We start from the raw sequence: 25,092 nt of genomic DNA on the forward strand, positions 1-25,092 counted from the left end.
TTTTCAGGCGTGAATAAAGGTGTCTTCAGCGAATGGCGTGAGAGCGTAATATCCTATTGTTACATGTTGTACCTCGTTTCCCTCCTTCTAGGGACATTAGTTATATGCATAACTCAACTTTTGAGCGAAACAACTGGGTGAATGATTCAATGGCCCATTCATAAAGAGAGCCATTTGCTTAATTCCTAAAAGAATCAGCCGTTTGAATGAATGAAAAAGAAATTATGAAAAATATAATGGCCATTGTAGCCTAAAAATGTATGTGTAATACATTTCTATGTTGAATCAAATAAAATCTTTCTTTCTAAAGCTACTTTTTGTAATGTCTATTTGATGCTTTTTTCATTTAAAATTATATTTTGAACGAAATTTCTCGTGTAATTGATTAAATTAAACATTTTAATCGATTGACAGCTTTAATAAGAACACACACACACATACACATGTGTATATATATATATATATATATATATATATATATATATATATATATATATATATATATATATATATATATATATATATATATATATATATATATATATATATATATACAGTGTTGGGGGTAACGCATTACAAGTAACTTGAGTTACGTAATAATATTACTTTTTCAAGTAACTAGTAAAGTAACGCATTACTTTTCAAATTTACAACAAAATATCTGAGTTACTTTTTCAAAAAAGTAACGCAAGTTACTTTTTCACATTTATTTAACTGACAGCTCTCCTGCCCCCATGTTGTGAAAAATAAGTGGAAAGGCGTTGTGTGTAAACATGAGGGTTATTGTAGTTCTAGACTAAATGTGAGCATTTACTCATCTCACTTGCACAATAAAGATTCTGTACTCCTCAAAATGAATAAAATCAGACAAATGCAAAATCAGAGTACTCAAACCTCAAATATTTAAATGTTAAATAGAACAAATATTTGTATGCATTTAATCTACCTTTATTGACCAATGTCGTGCTGCTGACCTTTGATGATTCAGTTAAGCCATGAGCAAACATTACTAGATTTTTTGTTTTTATTGGTAAAACGTTTTTCTCCTGCGTCCTATTCTTCCATTATCCAGAATGGCACCACATTTATACCTCAGCCTGAGGCTTATTATTTCAATTTTGGTATGAAGAGGTCTTTACATTTGCACAAAAAAGGACTTTTTTTGCTATTAAAAAACAAAACTAAAAAGCAAGCCCAGCCCAGGTGAGAAAAAGTAACGCAAAAGTAACGCAAAAGTAACGTAACATATTACTTTTCTTAAAAAGTAACTAAGTAACTCAATTAGTTACTTTTTATGGGAGTAACGCAATATTGTAATGCATTACTTTTCAAAGTAACTTTCCCCAACACTGTATTTATACATACATATAATTACATCAGGACTGGAACTGATGTGAACAAAAGCTGATGATCATATTCTCCATGTTCCAATGAGAATTCAATGGAAAAACATCTGACTGTCTGTACAAAGAGTCACGTGATCCAGGTTTATGTGGAAAAAATACCACATTTAAGTTACTTTTAGACTTTTGGACCCCCACTGTAAACCGTTCTGTGTTATAAAATTGCGTATTCTGTTATATAAGATTTTGGTCAAATAAGATTACCACCCACCTCTATTGATCTGTAAACATGTTTTAAGGATACACTAGATGTCTGAATAATAATAATATTCAGCATAATTGTTGCTTGTTCAAACAATTTTTTTTACACGAACGAGAAATGTTGTTCTTGTGTTCACCTTTCTCGGTTCCTGTGAAATAACAGTCGTCTTTATTTTGTTCATAGTTCTAATGGAAAGTCTGTGTCATGGTCTGAACCAGGTTCAAGACATCCTCCGAAAGGGGAACACATGTGGCACAGACTGTCTGTACATGTGAAGAGGCAGGAAGCCGGATCCAATCAGACGGCTGTCATCAAACCCCTAACTAATACCTTCAATAACCCAGGCATGGAGTTTTCCGATTTAAGCACCAAGACTCTGTACAATGTAGCCGAGGAGGACGAGGGCGACCCGATAAGATACAATCCCTCGGGCAGCCCTCCTCTGATGGCTCTCAGGCAGTCGCCTGTCAGCAAGCCTATGAAGGAAGTGGGCTCCAATCTGACCTTTTACACCCCTGAGCAACACGTGCCACAAAAAAACAGTGTTCTCCCCCAACATGTTATCGCAGACCACCTTCAGCAAGAGGTGGTCAAGTTCATGCCCGATCTGGATGAGATCATACTCCTGCCTGAGCCAGGCGACAGGGTGATGCTGCAGCTTCAACCCCAAATATTGCATCCACATCCGATTTTGCCCATGCAACTGGGTGCTTACCAGGACGAGCCCGTCTCCCCTTTGGAGGAGGTTGAAAATGAGCGGTTTGGACTTCTCCACGGCTACATGTATGACAATGCACAGATCCATGACGAGGAGGAGTTGCTACAGATCAAAATGGCAATGGAGGACTCTCTGGCTCTGATGCCACCTTCTCCGTTTCGTGATTTTCTGGGCTCGGGCAGCCCCGTTCCCAACTCCCCGAGGTCCGAGTCCACCTTATGCACGCCACCGAGTGTGACGTACGCGTCCGTCATTCTCAGAGACTATAAGCAAAGCTCCTCGACCCTTTGAAACACAACATTTATTTTAGGAGATCATGTCATCTAGCGTTGTGAAATAGTTTGTACAATGATGTGACTTAAATCGCTTGCACTGCGAGCTTTAATGTTATATTTGTTTGATAGTCGAGCTTTTAAAGAGACTGTATGGAAGTGGATGTATGTTGACCAGGGTCCAAAATTAACAAGTGCCAAATGCAAGTCAAATTTTGCCAGTACGTCTTTTAAGGTTTCACATAGACGTGGAGAAGCGTGAGTGCAATATATTTATTTTCAATGAGCCATTGTTTAAGTATCATTGGTATACTATTATAGTTTTTATTAATATATTGAATTCGTTTTTATTTTCCTTTTTAATTTTAGTTCTTTTTTAGTTAGTCTTTTTATTGTCTATTTATTATATTTTATGTCTATATAGTTTTATTTTTTTTGCTTTTCATTTCAGTTTTAGTTACTTTAGTACTTCAGGTTGAACTAAATGAAAATTAGAAAGCCTACTTGAAGGCCTACTTCAAAAATTTAGTTGGACTAAATGTCTTGGCAACCAGCTGAAATCAAATGTTTTTGGTTTTTTTTTTTTTCAAGCAACAAAAATAGTTATTTATTTATTTTTTTATTTTTTTATTTTTTTATTTATTTTTTTTTAATGATTTTTTTAATTAAGTTAACGATAATAACCCAGAAATGTAAAGAAATTTATTTTTTAATAACAGGTGGGTCAATGACATTACATTTTTGTGTCCGAATTTAGATATACATTTTTATACAACACTTTTTAATAAATATGTTACATACCAAATTGATCTACAATATTTCATTTATAAGATACTCTTTTAATTTTTTTGAAATTCAATTGACTTTTTGAGTTGTGGTGTTTCAAAGACCTAAAATGTCAGGTGGTGCGACCAGCAAATTTACATTTAAAAGTATCAATTCCCACTGCAATTACAAAATGAAGTAAGAAATATAAATGTAAACCATTATATAATGTATACTAATAATTAAAAACATTTATGGAAAATTGTGTTCTGAACACATAGAAAAGTGTCCGTTTATATGAATTGGACTAAAAGGGCAATATATAGAAAAGGGAAAGGGAATATTCCATGTGATATGCATTTTACAGTGATTCATATTGTATATGTATATTATTTTAAATGAATATATGGTCGGACCACCTGACATTTTCTGGGTGGTAAAATCAGAAATCTTGTTTAATAATGAATTAATGCTGTCTTAAAAGCTGTAAAACCAATATGAATCAACACCATACATTTTTTGGACATGCATAAAAATGCATTTTAAAACTCTTTTGCTCAAAAATAGTATTTTTTTTAATATATAAAAAAAATTACTATTTTTCTTATTTGTCATTGACCCAGGTACATTTTCACAATTCATCCACAATTGGCAGGTATGGCAAAAAAAAGGTTATTTTTGGACCTTAATGTCAATGCTGGACTGAGTAAAAGCAGAAACCCAAACATGCAGGAGCCCTTTGATTTCTGTCACTATCACTTGCTTTAGTATGGCATCAGTAGTTGACATGAAACCAACACCAGTCATTGTAATGCTGTATATTCTGCACTGTTGATGCTTTTAATTATAGATCAAATCGTCTAAATGACCAGCAGAATATAACCATTGTAGCAGAAACTGAAAGATTTAGAAAACATGTGCAGCAACTCTTATAAATGACAATTTATTGTGTTTAATGTGTTTTATACAATCGGTCTACATGACTTTTATAAACTACATTTTAAAACTGAGACTATATTAAATAAACATGATCAATTTTAGGTCTAGTTAAAGCATCATATCATGCAGCATATCATATATGTATGCCGTAAACTAAGTGTAGATAACCAATGCCTACAAGTACAATGTAGCCATAAATGGATAGTGTTTAAGTGCCAATGTCAATACTAACTGTATTTTTTTCCATGCTGTATTCTTTTTTATGTAATTTTTGTATAGTTTGTGTCTTTGAAGTACAATAGAAAGTGTATATATTAATTTTCTTCCATGTATGTGATTTTTGTAATGTAAAGTAATGAAGTAATTGTATAGATTTGGATTTAAATGGTCATAACTTAAAGCCAGAGTTTGTGTTCTTACATAGATAGACCTTTTGACTGTATTTAGTAACTTCTCTTAATTGTTGGTTGAATGTTTTCATATCAGTTCTGAATACTTATATGCTTCATACAGTCAGTGTGTTAATGAAGATTCAAGAACCCCTAATGCTCAACAGGGCCACCGACGGCAGTTTCACCAGAATGTATCATGAGTCCTCATATGTGTACAGCATACCTGTAGCAGTTATATCCTCTTATTGTTATGACCATTTAAGTCCTGGATGACATGACGGTTCTTAAATTATTATAGAATTTTAACTTTTTAAGCAATTATAAAAAAAAGTGTATTTAGATATTATCTAACATGATAATGCAGTAAGTTTTCTTTTTTTCTGTTGCAGTTTAATGTGTTTGTTTCTGAGCTTGTCAGATTTTATACGGTAGCCTTGAAACTTAACTTTATCTTTAAGAAAACATTTGTGCTTATATATTTTTAAAAAAATCCTTGCTGTCCTATTGTATACCGCATAGAGCCTAGATTAAATATATATTTGCTGCTATATTTGTCAGAAATTGCTTAGCTTATCATTTTAGTGAGCATGTTTTATTGGTTTTATGATAAATATTGTATATATTGTAAATAAGCTCTCATGCAGGGTTGTTTCTGCAGTTGGTGTTTAGTTAATATTTTCCCAAAATGTGACCAGTTATTGCTTTCATATGACAATGTTAAAGAACTGTATACAACACCCGCCTGTCTCTCTGTCACTTTATGCATGCTTTTTTGCATTTGAAATGCTCAAAATGGTCTTTGAATGTTTTGTTTTATTGTTTTGATGCTGGAAACGGTCTGTGTTAGAGTTGGAAAAGAAGACACGGCTAAATAAATCTGAACTAGGTCATTTGTTGTTATAGCTATCCAAGGAAAATGTCAGGAGACTCGGAATTAGTATTCACTGAACATTTATTTAAAGTTTTAGTGATTGGAGACCATAAAGTTGGGAAAACCAGCTTTGTTAAACGATATGTGAGAAATCAATTCTACGAGGAGTTGAAAACGACTATAGGTGTGGATTTTTCTATGAAGGTGATCGACTGGGACAGTCACACACGGGTGAGATTACAGCTTTGGGATATAGCAGGTAAGTCGTATTACCTTGTTTAAAAATTAAAATAGTTTAAAAGTTTATGCACATTACATTTGTTATTTTGATTTGTCATAAATCATCAATGCATAAAACGTATAATGTTGATGTGTATCATGAGAAAAATGGTATCAAGAGCAGAATAGGACAGAAATGGAACTTTGACCAAAGAATTTTAATGTCATTCTTCCTCATGGATGGTAATACCTAACCATTTCAGGGCACAGTTTCACTTTCATATTCATATTTACTGAGTATAAAGCAACAGGCAAGAAATACATGTCATGACATGACATCCGAAATGCATTTAAGCTCATGAAACTGGAGAATTGGGACCATAATTTGCTTTAAAAAAAAATTTGTTTGCTGTTGTTTATTTAGGTCAAGAGCGTGTGAGGGGACTGAACCGCGTGTACTTCAAGGGATCCAGTGGTGCAATTGTTGTGTGTGACGTGACAAACGGGTCAACATTGGATGGAGCTCTGAACTGGAAACATGAACTTGATTGCCAAGTAATGTTGAAAAATGGCCGTCCAATCCCTGCTGTTCTACTGGCCAATAAATGTGATGAGTCTAAAGTGTGCCAGAGGAATGCCTCTCTTTTGGAGAAAACCTGCGAGGAGAAGGGTTTTATTGGATGGTTTCAGACATCGGCAAAGGTGACTGGATTTTTATGATGCTATTTTCCATATTCAGACTACATTTAGGACTTTCAAAGTTCAAGGTGAACAGAACTGGGGGAATTCATATCTCCCTGTGTTTCGTTTATCTCCCTCCCCATTATTATTGGGTTCTAAAGTAGAGGTTTCACTTTTCTTTGGATAGGTGCTCTACTTAAACTAATTGCTGGCTGTAGTGGTAATGAGCTGCTCTCCTCCAATGACATTGGGGTTTTAAGTAGGGCCTGAGCTCCCCTGCAGCTCCTTTTGGGTTGGAGCCTGGGTGGTAGGCGTTACTAGGCACATTGCATTATGCCCTGCTTTTATTTCCCTCCCTTTTTGGCAAAGTACAGAAGTAGGCTTCCCTCTCAGCTCTAAGCTGCCTTGCTTGCTAACTTATAGTTGTTTTAGTACCCTAAAGGTTGAGCATGGAGAATGGAACCATGCTTTGTTTACCTCCCTCCTCAGGATTATGACTCCCCTTTGGTTGGGTGCTCGACCACGGTGCCAATACTAATGAGTAGAGGTGGTTCACTTGTTGGCATCCCTCTTTGTTATCTGTCATGTAATTTAGGTTGTGTTATCTGTCATGTCATTTAAATTTGTGGTTTTGAAGTAGATCATTAGCACCCCTGTGGTTCCCTTAGAGTACTGTATAGTGGGCACACTGTATTATACCCTGCTCACATTCTCCCTCCTTTCCTGAACAGGAGTAAGGACTTAGGGTAGAGCAGGGTGGACAGAACTACAATGGGGAACTCACTAAACTCCCTTTGTTTCGTTTATATAGGGATATCGGGATATCGCCCCCCTTTGGGAAGTGTGCTCTACTATGTTCGACAATGCTAATAAGTAGAGGAAGTTCACCTGTGAGGCATCCCTTCTTGTTAGCTGTCACATATGGTCTGGTGCCAAAATAAATATTTAAAAAAACGAGGCGTCAGCGGTAGTGGATCTTACTAGGGCTCAAATTCCACTGCATCTTTCTAGGTGTCTAGAGTCTGGGTGATGAGAATTACTGGGTATACTTTCATTTCCCTCCTTCCCTGAGTAGGAGTAAGGATTAGACTCTCTCTTGGAGAGGCAGTAGTAGTACATAGCCTAAAGGACTAATTACTAAGGTTTTGAGCACTTAAGAAAAAAAGATGTTCCCTTTTTTGAGCTGCCCTCAAGATACCCTTGGGGTAGAGCAGGATGGATAAAATTGTCATAGGTATTCACAAAATTCCCCAGTTTTGTTTGTTCCCTCCCCAACTAAGGCTGGGTTTTGAAGTTGAACCTTATTCTCCGCCTATGGCTGGGTGTCGTGCAAAGTCTCTAGTTGGTCCATGCTGGGAGAACTTGACAGGTAGAGGCAGTCTCCCTGTTGTAAGGGCCCCACTCTGATCAGACGAGTGCACAGACGAGTCTCCTAGTGGTTCTGGGAGAGGTTCTTTGCTCAAATAGAGTTGAGTGCTCTCCCCTATGACTTTAGGGGGAATAAGTAGAGCTTAAAGGGTTAGTTCACCCAAAAATGAAAATTCTGTCATTAATTGCTCACCCTCATGTCGTTGGACACCCGTAAGACCTCCGTTCATATTCGGAACACAAATGAAGATATTTTTGTTGAAAGCTGATGGCTGAGAAAGGCTTCAGACAGGCCTCCATTGGCATTCTGTACATTTACACTCACAAGATCCATGAAAGGCACTTAAAACATTGTTACAAAGTCTATCTCACCACAGTGGCTCTACAATAATTTTACGATGCGACGACAATAGTTTTTGTGCGCAAAAAAAATCAAAATAACACCTTTAACCAACTTGTTCTCGACTTCCGTGTGTGCCTCCACGACGCATGCGCGAGAATATGACGTAGCGCCGGCGTTCGGGAATCCATGAAATACACACTTTAACCCCATTTTGAGAACTACGCCGAGACCTAAAGCACGATCAATGTAGAATCCAACAGCTTAGACACGCGCGTCTTCCTCTGCTCGTAAACAAATCGCTTCTGGGTCATCTGTCCGAGCGCCGGATCTGCGTCATATTCTCGCGCATGCGTCGTGGAGGCACACACGGAAGTCGAGAACAAGTTGGTTAAAGGTGTTATTTTGATTTTTTTTTGCGCACAAAAACTATTGTCGTCGCATCGTAAAATTATTGTAGAGCCACTGTGGTGAGATAGACTTTGTAACGACGTTTTAAGTGCCTTTTATGGGTCTTGGGAGTGTAAATGTACTGAATACCAATGGAGGCCTATCTGAAGCCTTTCTCAGCCATCAGCTTTCAACAAAAATATCTTCATTTGTGTTCCGAATATGAACGGAGGTCTTACGGGTGTCCAACGACATGAGGGTGAGTAATTAATGACAGAATTTTCATTTTTGGGTGAACTAACCCTTTAAGCTTTGTCAAAGTATTGACATAGATAACAACACTTTATTAGAGATTTTGCTCTTGGGACCTTTTAGGCTTCTTTGCCCGCCCTACAAGGGAAGGAAGAAGGTTGTTAAGGCTATAGAGCAGGGGTCGGCAACCTATGGCACATGTACCAACGCTGGCACGCGGAGGGGTAATCGCTGGCTTGTGAGCAAAAGCGAGAGAGGTGTATACATTTAATTCAGATAAAGTACCTCTCTGTATACAGATCTACATTTTGAGGTAATAATCCCTCATAGTAATGCAGCTCGTTTTATTAAAGCTGCAGTCCGTAGATTGTCCACTTTGGCGCCATCTCTGTTCGAAATCTGCAATTGCAGTTATTCGCGGAATTATCAACTTTACGTGAATTGTGCCTCGGCACGGCACAGCGCGGAGGAATCCAATGTTTTGAGGAGAACGTGCGGCTGTCAGTCACCGCGTGGTGTGGATACTGCCATTCAGAATCACAGATTATACTTTTTGAAAGTATGACCAACATAATAATTTTCACCGGAAAAGTAAGCAGATAACATCCACTCTTGTTCTGACCAACTAAGGGGGGGAAAGCATTGCAGTAAATACTTTGTTTTCAAATTGTTAATGTTAACAACATCAGCATAGCGTGACTACATTTAATGTGTATTAGGGCTACCTGTAGTTTAGTTTCCCTTTCTGTGCAGTCTAATTTCTAACTGTCATATACCAACAAATGAATGTGGAGTAGAGGTGAATTGCTCCCTCTCATATTTACCCCATAATGCACATAGCAAAACGAGAAAGGCACAACAAAGAAAGCTCCGTAATTAATTAAGCGAACAAGTGTGCTTTTGTTACATAATTAAACCATTGAAATGTCTTGTCCAGCAGAAAAAAAGCGGTCTCTGTGTCCGTTTTGAACCCTTTTAAAACACGGAGTTCACGCCACCTTTCAAAAGCCATTTTTATCCTTGTTTTGGCATAGGCCCAGTTGAAGTCTCTTTTTTTCTGCAGCCACTCCGAGGGTAAGTCTCAATCAGCTCCCTAGTTCAGTAGTCAGGGCACTGATCAGGGAGTCAGCCCATTGACATATGTCCTGATCAGTGCCCTGACTACTGAACTATTAAGATTGAGACGCACCACGAAAGTCCGAAGTCTTTTGCATTTTACAACGGGTGAATCTCAAGTTGTCACTGGTGATTGTCGTTTGAACCTTTCTGGATCTGCCATCAAATTGATATGTTTAATTATAAATTATAAAAGTGCTGTGAGAAAAGGCTATAAACCTCCACCTCCAACACACGCAAACCTCACACGTAAAATAGCCTACTAACCGGGACACCTTCTTTATGTGTACAGATGTGACGTAATGACGCAAAGACATGCTTGAATTTTCTGAGGAAATCCACCAGTACCACTGGAATTAAAAATATTATTACAAGCTTACCGTTGTAAATCGAGCTAAGGTAAGCAGATAGTATTGAACACTAGCTGGTTATACACTTGCTCAAAAATGTATTTTGGATAATTTTTAACCCAAAAAAGTTACGGACTAAATTGCGCAAGTCAATGAAAGCGCGCAGCTCTGACAAACCATTGGTGTGACCACTGCGCAACACGCACACACAAGTTACTGACAGACAACTTACCGCTTTTTCTGATGTTTAATAGTATATTGAGAACTATTAAACATCCCACCCACACACATCAAAATTACTTGTGAAAACTCGATTTATGCATACCTAGATTTAAAATAAAATTCAAATAAAAGTTTTGTGTTGTGTTTGTTTTAGGAGAATATCAATGTGGATGAAGCTGCCCAATTCCTCGTGAAGCACATTCTCCAGACCAATGAGGAGTTAGTGAAAGAAGAAGAGCAGATAAACCTGAAACAGCAGACAAAGACCAATTCTGCCTGCTGCTGATTTTACAATCCAACTCTAGTATATCATTCTTTCTGTTCAGTGGTCATTTTGAAATTTGGATTTTTCATGTATTTTATTTTATTGTCAATGATTAATACTTGTCTAAACAATTTGGAGCCTTGAATGAGTAGCCTACACTCTCAAAAAAAGAGTACGAAATTGTACCTTTTAAGGTACAAGTGGCCATCACTGGGGTGGTACCCTTAAGGGTACATTTTTGTACCTCTAAGTCAGGGCTAGGCAAGTTCGGTCCTAGAGAGCTGCTGTCCTGCAGAGTTTAGCTCCAACCCTGCTAAGCCCCCACAGTATAAAACTCATGGCTCCCAGCATGCATTGCAGCATTAAGTATGTCACCATTGTTGAGATTCATATGCTGATTCTTGATATCTGTGTGCGTCTAAACTTTTTCCCCCCTAGAATGTATTTAAAAATCTAAATTTAGAATGCCTGATCTGTGGCAAGAAAGTATTGTTGTTGAATATTATTTATTAATATTTTTAGTCAGTGATGAGTTTAGTCAAAAAAAATTAGTTTACGGCTTCTATTGATTTGAACAGATTATGTGTTTTGTTAACACTGTAACGAAAACCACAAACTTGCACAAAAAGCCAAGAGTCAAACTACCCAACTAAATGAAACACTGATCACCATAATGGTGACCAAATATGTCCAATAAAACATCAACATCTAAACCTCTGTTAATTCTCAATAAGAGCTTCTATAGACGTCTTTCAGGGTTGGAGCCAAACTCTGCAGGACAGCGTCTCACTAGGACCGAACTTGCCTGCCAAAGGTTTAATTGTACCCTAAGGAGCAATTGTGTACCTTTAAAGGTACAGTTATACGTTTTGTTCCCAAAGGAACAAAATTGTACCTCCACTGTACCTTTCTGAGAGTGTACCATGGTGAGTGTCTAATAAATACCCCTGTGGCAATGTGTCTCATTTCCACTACTAATCCGCTGCATGCTCCCTGGTTATTAAATACATCAGCATGGAAGGACACTAACTGAGATCCGCTGTACACACTTAAACATTTCATCAAGAGATACCAGATTAATTACGGTATGTTTCTCTCTTCAGAAAGGACTGTGCAAAGGGACATGACCAATATTTTTCATATGGACTATACTGTAACTGACAGTTTGTTTTCTTTGGAAAATAGCAATAGGTTAGGTTAGATTTAAAAAAAAATCTACAGACTCTAATATAGCCCAATGACCTGCCCTATTTATCCAGTTTATTAAATTATCAAAATATATAAATAAAGAAGTGAAATATCCCTCAACAATTATCCAGGTCATGAGCGCGATCAAACTCATCAGCATGATGCACAGCTTCCATACACAATGGCTGATGTCACAGAAATACGAAACAATTCTGAGCATGACCCATTTCTGCCGTACAGTTCTGATACTGCCCCCAGAGATCTGTGCTATATTGAGCAAACAATACTGTCTTCAAGCCTCCATACCAGCCTGAACTGACTGTAGGCCTCAGCTGTCAGCAGATTCTGTATTCTGTGGATGGAAGAGCGGGTTTGAACGCGTTTATGCCCCCTTACACAGCCGTGCATCTAGTAGTACAGGTCTGATGGTGCGCTGTGCATTGTGTTCCCCCTGAGGCACGAAAAATGTTCCCGTCTGCCGTAAGCACTTCCCATCTGTTAGCGCTGCCAGACAGGTTGTACAGGTGAAGCGCTTTTACATTTTCTGGCAGATTTCCATGTGAGTATTGTGAGCAAACAAGAAGGCACTGTTGCGTCGTCGTGTTTTGATGAAGATGAGCTGTGACTTATTGAAAAATTTAGTAGAAAGTGGATTGTTTATTTATGAGCTCAATAATGAGAGCAGGAATCAGGGCTCTACATAGCGACCATTTTGGGCGCATTTGCGAAAAAAAATATAAAAAAATATTTAGGCGCACAGGTGCGAGTGACCCGATCGCTTCTCATGAATAGATGTATAATACAATCGGAATAAAAACTACAAACACTGACTGACTGAGCAACTGTTACGTTTCGTGCTGCAATCAACTGCTTTTCATGCCTTCTGTCAGCGGAGCATGTGCAAAAAACGTGTGCGACGGAGATAGTTTAAAAGGTGAAACCACGGTCTATGGGTGAAACGGGTGTGACGCGGCCATGCACTTACCAGACGCCTCGCGCTGATGTTTCTTTGCAGCCATGTTTGCAGCCAAACTTAACTAGAAATACCACATTTTGATTATCATAAACAAGGTCGGAAATTAACAGGGGCTTGGGCCAAAAATGAATTAATAAAAAATAATTAAAAAACGCTCCTGTATGAGTTCTTGATTTAATCTTTATCAGCTGCAGTCCATAACATTTATTGTTTAAAAATGACTAGATCCATATGAGTGAGTACATCATGAATCCATTTTCCAAACCGTGTTTTTATCTTACCCTGAATCACTACGGTACACATATAATCCCCCGGTTTCACAGACAATGCTTAAGCTAATCCTAGACTAAAATGCTTGTTTGAGCTATTTTAACTGAAAGAATCTTGCACTGACAAATCTTTAAATGTGTCAGTGGCATTGTTTTGTCTAAAGATGCACACCAGTAATGTTTTTTTCTTGGGCACGTTTATAAAAGTTACTTAAATGTCCTAATTGAACTAAGGCCTAATCCTGGCTTAGTCTAAGCCCTGTCTGTGAAACCGGGCCAATAAGTGTTTCTTTTCTGACCATTCCAGTTCGGGTCGCAGCGCTGCGGAGGAGCACAGTCCCTGCGTGACTCGCCATAGACATAAACAGAGAGAAGTAGATCCAGCTGCAGTGTTCTTCCGCGAGATGCACGCAGTTCTGTTTATTAGCGCCAGAGCGCCAAAAGTTACGGACAGCTATTGCTCCGAGTATTGGCATGATTGCAAATGTGATACTGATCTTGTACAAAAGTCCAATAGACAAGTTGATATTAAGTAACAACGTTTTAGCCACAATACTGTTTATTTCGTGAAAATCAAAACAACCAGTTGTGCATCTCCAAGCGGTTCGATCGAATGAATCTGCGTTTGAACGAATGAATGAATCACTCCCACATAGACTTGACGCCCCCTACTGGCTGTTTTATTTTCATTTTTTTTTTCTTTGCATGGACTTTTTATTTAAAATATAAATATTTTAACTTTTTTTAAGTTTAACTTGTACATAGCCTATTTCTAAATTCAAAAACTTATATTTAAAACATTTATACAACATTATTTACCCATGAGCTGCATGTAAATGTATCTAAACACAATTTCAGATAGAGCTTCTGTGCCACTTCTACTTTTGATGCTGATTTAATTTGATTGGTAACAGTCTGGTTGTGTCTTATTGCTCTAACTGAATGTATTGTTTAAATTAACATTTAAAAAAAAAACGTTTCTATTTTAAATGAAGAAATTGACAAAAGATGATGCATACATTTAATAAGATTAGAAAACATTGCTCTTACAATGGTAAAAATGCCCCTGGACATTAATTTAAAGGGACAAAGATCATCCTGTAATGGGAAAGTTATTATTGGAATACGTGTTATTGATCAGAAAGTGCTCCTAAATTTTTGACTGTGCTCCTAATTTTTTAAAATTAGGAGCACAAGTGCTCCTCAAGAAAAATGTTAGCGTAGAGCCCTGGGAATTAATAACTTTCATTGAATTGTCCAAGCATTTTAGTTAATGAATATGCAAAGTCTGAAAATGCACACAAATTTTCTTGGTTAAAATTTAAAGAACTTTATAAACATGTGGCAATGTTTCGGGCATTGTGGGACTGTATAGGCTATTCATTATACTGTACATTAAACAGAGTGGAATGTGACACTGAAACACATTACATGCAAATGTTGCATTAGATAGAAATTCTGAATTCCTCACCCTCATGTTGTTCCAAACCCGTAAGACTTTCATTCATTTTCATAACACAAATGAAGATCTTTTTAATGAAATCTGAGAGCTTTCTATCCCTCCATTGGCAGCCTACGCAAACTTTCACTTTCAAGCCCCAGAAAGTATACAGTAGACATCGCTAAAGTAATCCATGTGACTCCAGTCACATGAACTCAATTTTATGAAGCGACGGTCAATGCGAAGTGTCCAGGTTTCCCATGATAGTGGGAACCCTGTGCAGGGATTTCTGGGAATGCTTTATACTTGTACCTATAAAAACGTTATTTAAACAATTATTTTACCATAAAAATATATTGACTTTTAAATAAAAACATTTGTCATTCAATTTCTGTGACCTGAACCAGTTTTTAGTGTACAGCACATCGATTTTCTTTTAAAGTGACTAATTTCCATCCTCTGTCAATAAATTGGCGACTAATATCGCAATAACTTGGACTGTGCTGATCTCATTCTGGTCTCACTCATTACCGTGCTGGTCTCATTCTGGTCTCACTCATTACTGTGCTGGTCTCATTCTGGTCTCACTCATTACTGGTCTTATTCTGGTCTCACTGAATACTGTGCTTGTCTCATTCTGGTCTCACTCATTACCGTGCTGGTCTCATTCTGGTCTCACTCATTACTGTGCTGGTCTCATTCTGGTCTCACTGAATACTGTGCTTGTCTCATTCTGGTCTCACTCATTACCGTGCTGGTCTCATTCTGGTCTCACTCATTACTGTGCTGGTCTCATTCTGGTCTCACTCATTACCGTGCTGGTCTCATTCTGGTCTCACTCATTACTGTGCTGGTCTCATTCTGGTCTCACTCATTACTGGTCTTATTCTGGTCTCACTGAATACTGTGCTTGTCTCATTCTGGTCTCACTCATTACCGTGCTGGTCTCATTCTGGTCTCACTCATTACTGTGCTGGTCTCATTCTGGTCTCACTCATTACTGTGGTGGTCTCATTCTGGTCTCACTCATTACTGTGCTGGTCTCATTCTGGTCTCACTCATTACCGTGCTGGCCTCATTCTGGTCTCACTCATTACCGTGCTGGTCTCATTCTGGTCTCACTCATTACTGTGGTGGCCTCATTCTGGTCTCACTCATTACTGCTTTGGTCTCATTCTAGTCTCACTCATTACTGCTTTGGTCTCATTCTAGTCTCACTCATTACTGCTTTGGTCTCATTCTAGTCTCACTCATTACTGTGGTGGTCTCATTCTGGTCTCACTCATTACTGTGCTGGTCTCATTCTGGTCTCACTCATTACCGTGCTGGTCTCATTCTGGTCTCACTCATTACTGTGGTGGCCTCATTCTGGTCTCACTCATTACCGTGCTGGTCTCATTCTGGTCTCACTCATTACTGTGCTGGTCTCATTCTGGTCTCACTCATTACTGGTCTTATTCTGGTCTCACTCATTACTGTGGTGGTCTCATTCTGGTCTCACTCATTACTGTGCTGGTCTCATTCTAGTCTCACTCATTACTGTGGTGGTCTCATTCTGGTCTCACTCATTACTGTGCTGGTCTCATTCTGGTCTCACTCATTACTGTGCTGGTCTCATTCTAGTCTCACTCATTACTGTGGTGGCTTCATTCTGGTCTCACTCATTACTGTGGTGGCCTCATTCTGGTCTCACTCATTACTATGGTGGCCTCATTCTGGTCTCACTCATTACTGTGCTGGTCTCATTCTGGTCTCACTCATTACCGTGCTGGTCTCATTCTGGTCTCACTCATTACCGTGCTGGTCTCATTCTGGTCTCACTCATTACTGTGCTGGTCTCATTCTGGTCTCACTCATTACTGGTCTTATTCTGGTCTCACTGAATACTGTGCTTGTCTCATTCTGGTCTCACTCATTACTGTGCTGGTCTCATTCTAGTCTCACTCATTACTGTGGTGGCTTCATTCTGGTCTCACTCATTACTGCTTTGGTCTCATTCTAGTCTCACTCATTACTGCTTTGGTCTCATTCTAGTCTCACTCATTACTGTGGTGGTCTCATTCTGGTCTCACTCATTACTGTGCTGGTCTCATTCTGGTCTCACTCATTACTGTGCTGGTCTCATTCTTGTCTCACTCATTACCGTGCTGGTCTCATTCTAGTCTCACCCATTACTGTGGTGGTCTCATTCTGGTCTCACTCATTACTGTGCTGGTCTCATTCTGGTCTCACTCATTACTGTGCTGGTCTCATTCTAGTCTCACTCATTACTGTGGTGGCTTCATTCTGGTCTCACTCATTACTGTGGTGGCCTCATTCTGGTCTCACTCATTACTATGGTGGCCTCATTCTGCTCTCACTCATTACTGTGCTGGTCTCATTCTGGTCTCACTCATTACCGTGCTGGTCTCATTCTGGTCTCACTCATTACCGTGCTGGTCTCATTCTGGTCTCACTCATTACTGTGGTGGTCTCATTCTGGTCTCACTCATTACTGCTTTGGTCTCATTCTAGTCTCACTCATTACTGTGGTGGTCTCATTCTGGTCTCACTCATTACTGTGGTGGTCTCATTCTGGTCTCACTCATTACTGTGCTTGTCTCATTCTGGTCTCACTCATTACTGTGCTGGTCTCATTCTGGTCTCACTCATTACTGTGCTGGTCTCATTCTGGTCTCACTCATTACTGTGGTGGCCTCATTCTGGTCTCACTCATTACTGTGCTGGTCTCATTCTAGTCTCACTCATTACTGTGGTGGCCTCATTCTGGTCTCACTCATTACTGTGGTGGCTTCATTCTGGTCTCACTCATTACTGCTTTGGTCTTATTCTAGTCTCACTCATTACTGCTTTGGTCTCATTCTAGTCTCACTCATTACTGTGGTGGTCTCATTCTGGTCTCACTCATTACTTTGCTGGTCTCATTCTGGTCTCACTCATTACTCATTACCGTGCTGGTCTCATTCTGGTCTCACTCATTACCGTGCTGGTCTCATTCTGGTCTCACTCATTACTGTGCTGGTCTCATTCTGGTCTCACTCATTACCGTGCTGGTCTCATTCTGGTCTCACTCATTACCGTGCTGGTCTCATTCTGGTCTCACTCATTACCGTGCTGGTCTCATTCTGGTCTCACTCATTACTGCTTTGGTCTCATTCTAGTCTCACTCATTACCGTGCTGGTCTCATTCTGGTCTCACTCATTACTGTGGTGGTCTCATTCTGGTCTCACTCATTACTGTGCTGGTCTCATTCTGGTCTCACTCATTACTGTGGTGGTCTCATTCTGGTCTCACTCATTACTGTGCTGGTCTCATTCTGGTCTCACTCATTACTGTGCTGGTCTCATTCTGGTCTCACTCATTACTGTGCTGGTCTCATTCTGGTCTCACTCATTACTGCTTTGGTCTCATTCTGGTCTCACTCATTACTGTGGTGGTCTCATTCTGGTCTCACTCATTACTGCTTTGGTCTCATTCTGGTCTCACTCATTACTGTGCTGGTGTCATTCTGGTCTCACTCATTACTGTGCTGGTCTCATTCTAGTCTCACTCATTACTGTGGTGGTCTCATTCTGGTCTCACTCATTACTGTGCTGGTCTCATTCTGGTCTCACTCATTACTGTGCTGGTCTCATTCTGGTCTCACTCATTACTGTGCTGGTCTCATTCTGGTCTCACTCATTACTGTGGTGGTCTCATTCTGGTCTCACTCATTACTGTGCTGGTCTCATTCTGGTCTCACTCATTACTGTGCTGGTCTCATTCTGGTCTCACTCATTACTGTGCTGGTCTCATTCTGGTCTCACTCATTACTGTGCTGGTCTCATTCTGGTCTCACTCATTACTGTGCTGGTCTCATTCTAGTCTCACTCATTACTGTGGTGGCTTCATTCTGGTCTCACTCATTACTGTGGTGGCCTCATTCTGGTCTCACTCATTACTGTGGTGGTCTCATTCTAGTCTCACTCATTACTGTGCTGGTCTCATTCTGGTCTCACTCATTACTGTGCTGGTCTCATTCTAGTCTCACTCATTACTGTGGTGGTCTCATTCTGGTCTCACTCATTACTGTGCTGGTCTCATTCTGGTCTCACTCATTACTGTGCTGGTCTCATTCTGGTCTCACTCATTACTGTGCTGGTCTCATTCTGGTCTCACTCATTACTGTGCTGGTCTCATTCTGGTCTCACTCATTACATGTGAGCACTGAGCCTGAAGGCAGGTTTTTGCTGACAGTGTGTATAGGAGGGCAGATATTTTTACCCTCCCATCTGTTCCGCACCGTCCCGTAGCTTTACTTTGTAGCGTCCTTGGTGTGCGTCTAGGGATCTGTTCTACATACTACTTATTTGAGCCCCTCCACTGCAGTTGTTTACAAATAATGTGGAGTGATACATCTGTCCTGATAAAGCAGAGAGTCTTCATAATCGATCTCATTTGCATTGAGCACATAAAGCTTTTAGCATTTCTTTGGTACTTTGTATCAAATGTGACCGTTCTGCTCTGATGGATGCACATGCATTATAACTGTTTCTGGTTGTTTTTGAAGTGGATATTTTGCTTAGAGGAAAAACATCAAAGAAAACAGCCCGTGTCCTACTTCAGACCTAGTTTCAGAGGCAGAGGGAAGGATTATTTGTGGGAAATCCTTGAACCATAAGCACATATTACATATATTTCAAAAACTTCAGAATTCTACTCTCTCTAAGGTACTTATTTCAGTTTGATTTTAGCAATAATGTCAGCCAAGGATACATATCTCTAGATATGGCGTTGTTTGCTTTTTGCTATGTGAAAAAGTGGAATTTATCACGTGGAGAGAGTTTTTTAATAGAATTATTTATGCAGTATTTCAGGTTAAAATAGAGTCTACTCTAGGCCTTTCAAATATTATTTTTTTGAAGGCCGATTAAAACATGTAATACCCTGGTGTAACCACTAGTTGCCTGTATAGCTCTCTATAGAGCAGCTTGTGAATTGCCTAGTTGTTTTTAGACATAATTACATATTTTTATTAGGTTGAAAATGTATATATTTAAACAATCTCAGAGACTTTTTTTGTTTTGTTACACTCTAAAAAATGATGGGTTAAAAATAACCCAAGTTTGGTTGAAAATGGACTAACCCAGCATTTGGGTTGTTTTAACTAGGGGTGTAACGATTCGTTTTAACAACGATTCGATTCGTATCACGATTTGAGGTTGTCGATACGATTCAAGGACGATTTTGGTTCATTTAGAACGATACGATCCGAAACGATTCAGTGACCTGAAATCGATTCAGTAACTTTTTAGCCAAAAATTGTGTGACTGAAATAAATATCTGGATACTGGTCAGTGCAGGTGAAGTTTCCTAGATTCCTGTTGTTTCTTGTAAGGGAATCAGGTATCAATTAATTATGGATATAAACAAACAAGTAAACAACAATTAATGGCAAATGCATTCAAATTTTATTTGAATAAAGTGCAACCAACAGTTTAGGTTGAATTAACAGGAAGTTAACCTTTTCTGCTCTCATTATCAATATTCAATACATTTTCAATAAAAGCACAGTAAGTGCAACCAACATTTCAACAGTAGGTTAACCCGCTACTTCTGCTTTTGTTATCCAACATAATAATATTACAATATTAATATCAAAAATAAAGTGCAACTAACTTCTCTTCAGGTTTAATTAATAGTAGGTGTACCTGTTACTTTTGCTGTTGTTTTTCAACATTAAAATAATACAAATACAATATTAATATCAAAAATAAAGTGCAACCAACATTTCTTCAGTTTGAATAAACTGGCTGAACCTGCTACTACTCTCAGTTTAATAAACAAACAATATTTAACAAAAGATAAAATGTAACCAACTACTCTTCAATGACTCTACATATTTCTTTTTCAAAAATATCAACATGATCTGACCGCAGAACACTTCTCTGTGCGTTCACTATGTTGCCAGCAGTGCTAAAAACTCGCTCTGCTGGCACACTGGTCCCAGGAATGCACAGGTAACATTTAGCAAGGGTTGAAAGTACAGGTAACACGTTACTAACTTAGCTCTTTCTCCTGGTGGCTTGATAATTTCTCGCTGGTTGGCTTCTCCTCTGCCATACGCCATGCTATGTTTTGTTTTCTTAGCGCTGCTGCTGGTGCGTGCGTTGCGATGATGTCACAGATAGGCAGACTGAATCGAGTAACGTTTAACGCCTTTATCATTAAAAGTGCTAAGAAAAAACATCCATTTAAAGTCTGACGTGCTTAAATCCAATGCGTTATTTCCTATGATCGATACAATCGATTGATTACCTTTTAAAACGATGTTAGATCGATATATGTCGTCCGGAAGGCCAACTTGCCGAGCACAGATCGATGTAGTTAGATCGTAGGAAAATAAATCGATACATCGATGTAGTAGATGAATCGTTACACCCCTAGTTTTAACCCATCGGTTGGGTTGAATGTTTGCTTAAAACAACCCATTTGATGGGTTAAAATAACCCAATTGCTGGGTTATTTTTAACCCAGCATTTTTTAGAGTGTAGAAATAGTGATTTGAAGTGTCAGTTTATGCATTATGATTACAGTCAAACCAGACCATTGTGTTAGAAAGAGAACGCAAGGAAACATTTTGTTAGCCATTTTTTGATTCAGAATTTAATTTTAAAAAATGCAATTCATTCAATCACCCTGTGGCACCACATCACGGCGGTGAGCTTTTTTCTGCATTATCACTGAATTATTGAATAGATTTCACATATACTCTCAAAACTTTGCTCTGTTACAGACACAGTGGTTCATATGTGTATGTGTGTGTCTGTGTGTGTAGGAATGAGTGTGTTTATTTCAAAGTCTTGATGTTTTAGCGTGTCACCCCTTCACTGCTGTGAGCTTTTTCTGAATTATGACTGAATTATTGAATAGATTTCACATATTCTCAAAACTTTGCTCTGTGTTACAGACACAGTGGTTCATAGGTGTGTGTGTGTGTGTGTGTGTGTGTGTGTGTGTGTGTCATCCCTTCACTGCTGTATATTTTTTTCAGTATTGTGTGTCCGATTTTTAGATTGTGCACACAAATATTTTCAGTATTTTCGTATTTTTGTCATTTCCCATTCATTTTCTATGGTCGGTCATTTTTGACCGAAGACCATGAGTGTGACAATATTTTTACGACCACTTAGCCTTTTCAAATCATGCCCTCAATTTTTTTTGTGTTCACATTCCAAGTGTCATAAAAGTCACCAAGTTTCGTGCCATTCCAATGAGGCTGTGATTTTTTAAATTTCAAAACGTAAAATTCTCTGGTCAGAAATGACCTAAGACCGCACAAGGGCTAAACAAACATTAACTCATGAGACCATATTGCAATTTGCAAGAAATTGCTTGCATGGTATATACACTCACCAAAAGGATTATTTGGAACACCTGTTCAATTTCTCATTAATGCAATTATCTAATCAACCAATCACATGGCAGTTGCTTCAATGCATTTAGGGGTGTGGTCCTGGTCAAGACAATCTCCTGAACTCCAAACTGAATGTCAGAATGGGAAAGAAAGGTGATTTAAGCAATTTTGAGCGTGCCATGGTTATTGGTGCCAGACGGGCCGGTCTGAGTATTTCACAATCTGCTCAGTTACTGGGATTTTCACACACAACAATTTCTAGGGTTTACAAAGAATGGTGTGAAAAGGGAAAAACATCCAGTATGCGGCAGTCCTGTGGGCGAAAATGCCTTGTTGACACTAGAGGTAAGAGGAGAATGGGCCGACTGATTCAGGCTGATAGAAGAGCAACTTTGACTGAAATAACCACTCGTTACAACCGAGGTATGCAGCAAAGCATTTGTGAAGCCACAACACGGGTATCACTCATCTCCACTACAAATTGGAAAAAGAGGCTACAATTTGCACAAGCTCACCAAAATTGGACAGTTGAAGACTGGAAAAATGTTGCCTGTTCTGATGAGTCTGGATTTCTGTTGAGACATTCAGATGGTAGAGTCAGAATTTGGCATAAACAGAATGAGAACATGGATCCATCATGCCTTGTTACCACTGTGCAGGCTGGTGGTGGTGGTGTAATGGTGTGGGGGATGTTTTCTTGGCACACTTTAGGCCCCTTAGTGCCAATTGGGCATGGTTTAAATGCCACGGCCTACCTGAGCATTGTTTCTGACCATGTCCATCCCTTTATGACCACCATGTACCCATCCTCTGATGGCTACTTCCAGCAGGATAATGCACCATGTCACAAAGCTTGAATCATGTCAAATTGGTTTCTTGAACATGACAATGAGTTCACTGTACTAAAATGGCCCCCACAGTCACCAGATCTCAACCCCATAGAGCATCTTTGGGATGTGGTGGAACGGGAGCTTCGTGCCCTGGATGTGCATCCCACAAATCTCCATCAACTGCAAGATGCTATCCTATCAATATGGGCCAACATTTCTAAAGAATGCTTTCAGCACCTTGTTGAATCAATGCCACATAGAATTAAGGCAGTTCTGAAGGCAAAAGGGGGTCAAACACAGTATTAGTATGGTGTTCCTAATAATCCTTTAGGTGAGTGTATATGTGTATATATATATCTGACAACAGTAAATAATTTAATCATATTCATAATTTTGCATGGTTTATACATTCTACATGGTACATATTTTATACATGTTAGAGACTTTCTAATGTATAAACCATGAAAATTGTCGGGTAAAAAATACATTAATTATTAAATGAAGCCCAGACTGGTATATGTGGGGTAAAGTGTGTCAGTGGCTCATTAAATATTATTTTATTGGTCTCATTGTCGGTACTACTACTCAGTCTGAAACGGCAAAGAATTTTTGGGGCAAGTTGTTTTCTAAATATGAAACCTTTCCCTGTTCCCTTTTCCCTGATTTGTGAGTCATTGTGAATAATTTGCAAAATAAGGGATCATAAGTTGTTTACCATATTCCCATCAACTTTCCCCTTGACACATGACAGCTTACCCCTAACAAACTGTGTCACAGGACACAAAAGGCACTGCGTTTGTGTCTGATGGGTAAAGCGGCAGCCCCATGTGTGAGAGCAGATGGCTCTCATGGAGAAGCGGATGATGACTTTGCTGGCGTACGGAGCCTGAGAATCGCACAAGTAGGAGGGATGCTGGACAGAAGAGAATCCACAGGACACATGAAGGGCTGCAGTGCAAATGATTTTACTGCAAATCAAACATGACCTTTCTGCACTTCAGTTGTATTTTTATGTTTGACAAACCATTAAATGTATATAAACTATAGTGAGGTTCACATTGAAATAGGGGATTAACATAAGCAGAAAGAAGTTTTAGGATTAAAAAAAGAAAGGTTAAAATAAAATAAAAAATAAGAAAGCCTATATTCGCAGCAAATGAGTGAGTGGAAATACAATGTACCTGGTTCAAACCTCATCTTTGGCAATGCTAATTTGGGGATCTAAGAATGATTATGGCACCATCTAGTGGGTGAAACACATACCGCCCCTTAATTCAATGCTTTCAAGAAACCCACTACTTGTGCTGTATAGCTTCTCTGACTTTGTTGTAAAACAGGTGTCTTTTGGCCACAATACAGCAGAAATGATAAAAACTCACATTTAAAACAATACAGCCGAGATTAGTTTGAAGCTATTGTGATAGTTCTGCAAGATCATTCGTTAAAAGTTCATAATCTCGATTCAAACACTTATGCCATCTCACTCTTAAATGACAACGATTCGCTTGTGTCTATTAAACCTTTGACAAACTCACACCGGAACTTTCAGATCTGCAGTCGTCATGTAACCTCAATGTGGTGGTTATGGCCCTGCCACACAGTATCATTATTTCTGTTTCTTATTATCACAGTAGGTAGGCCTACTGGGTTTATAGCTCAGATATAACACTGATGTCTATGGAATCAATCGAAATAGAGCTAATCCTTTTGAAAATATCATAGTTTTTCTCAGTCGCTTTGGTGCATTTCTCAGATCAAAACTGAAATTCTCAAAACGGCTAAGTTTTCTTAATGCATTGTGCATTTTCTATACATTTCTATTAGAGTTTGTGTGTGTGTGTGTGTGTGTGTGTGTGTGTGTGTGTGTGTGTGTGTGTGTGTGTGTGTGTGTGTGTGTGTGTGTGTGTGTGTGTGTGTGTGTGTGTGTGTGTGTGTGTGTGTGTGTGTGTGTGTGTGTGTGTGTGTGTGTGTGTGTAAATGTGTCTTGAATTGATGAACTGTGGAGGAGAATTTAGAATTTCAATAATGAAGGGAAATGTAAAGGGTGAATTATCAACCAGTTCTCTAAAATATAGCTCAGAGATGTCATGAACCTTCAGTTTGCAAGCATATACAAACAGACGACAACACAGTGTTACAATTTCTTATAACGAAAGAACAACAAGGAAACAAACAGTGTCAACAGCCAGAAAGAAGAAGGGAAGTAAGGATGTGTGGTGGAAGGGT

General features: G+C 38.8%; 2 protein-coding genes across 2 annotated transcripts in view; both read left to right on the plus strand.

Annotated features, from left to right (window-relative positions):
* Nucleotides 1-2,614, plus strand: part of grm1b (glutamate receptor, metabotropic 1b) — a gene marked incomplete at both ends in the record, with an annotated part of 30,540 nt that extends 27,926 nt beyond the window's left edge. The window contains one exon of the mRNA XM_079832770.1: nt 1,789-2,614. Within this exon, the coding sequence (XP_079688896.1) occupies nt 1,789-2,614 (826 nt within the window). The remainder of the gene's footprint in view (nt 1-1,788) is intronic.
* A 2,993-nt stretch (nt 2,615-5,607) lies between these two features.
* Nucleotides 5,608-10,786, plus strand: rab32b (RAB32b, member RAS oncogene family; the record flags this gene model as incomplete). The annotated part of the gene is made up of 3 exons (XM_079832524.1): nt 5,608-5,821; nt 6,206-6,483; nt 10,655-10,786. 3 exons carry the CDS (start codon nt 5,608-5,610, stop codon nt 10,784-10,786), a joined length of 624 nt encoding a protein of 207 aa, XP_079688650.1.
* Nucleotides 10,787-25,092: the final 14,306 nt, after the last annotated feature.

The sequence above is a fragment of the Gobio gobio genome, assembly GCF_949357685.1.
Source record: "Gobio gobio genome assembly, chromosome: 13".
Taxonomy (NCBI): domain Eukaryota; kingdom Metazoa; phylum Chordata; class Actinopteri; order Cypriniformes; family Gobionidae; genus Gobio; species Gobio gobio.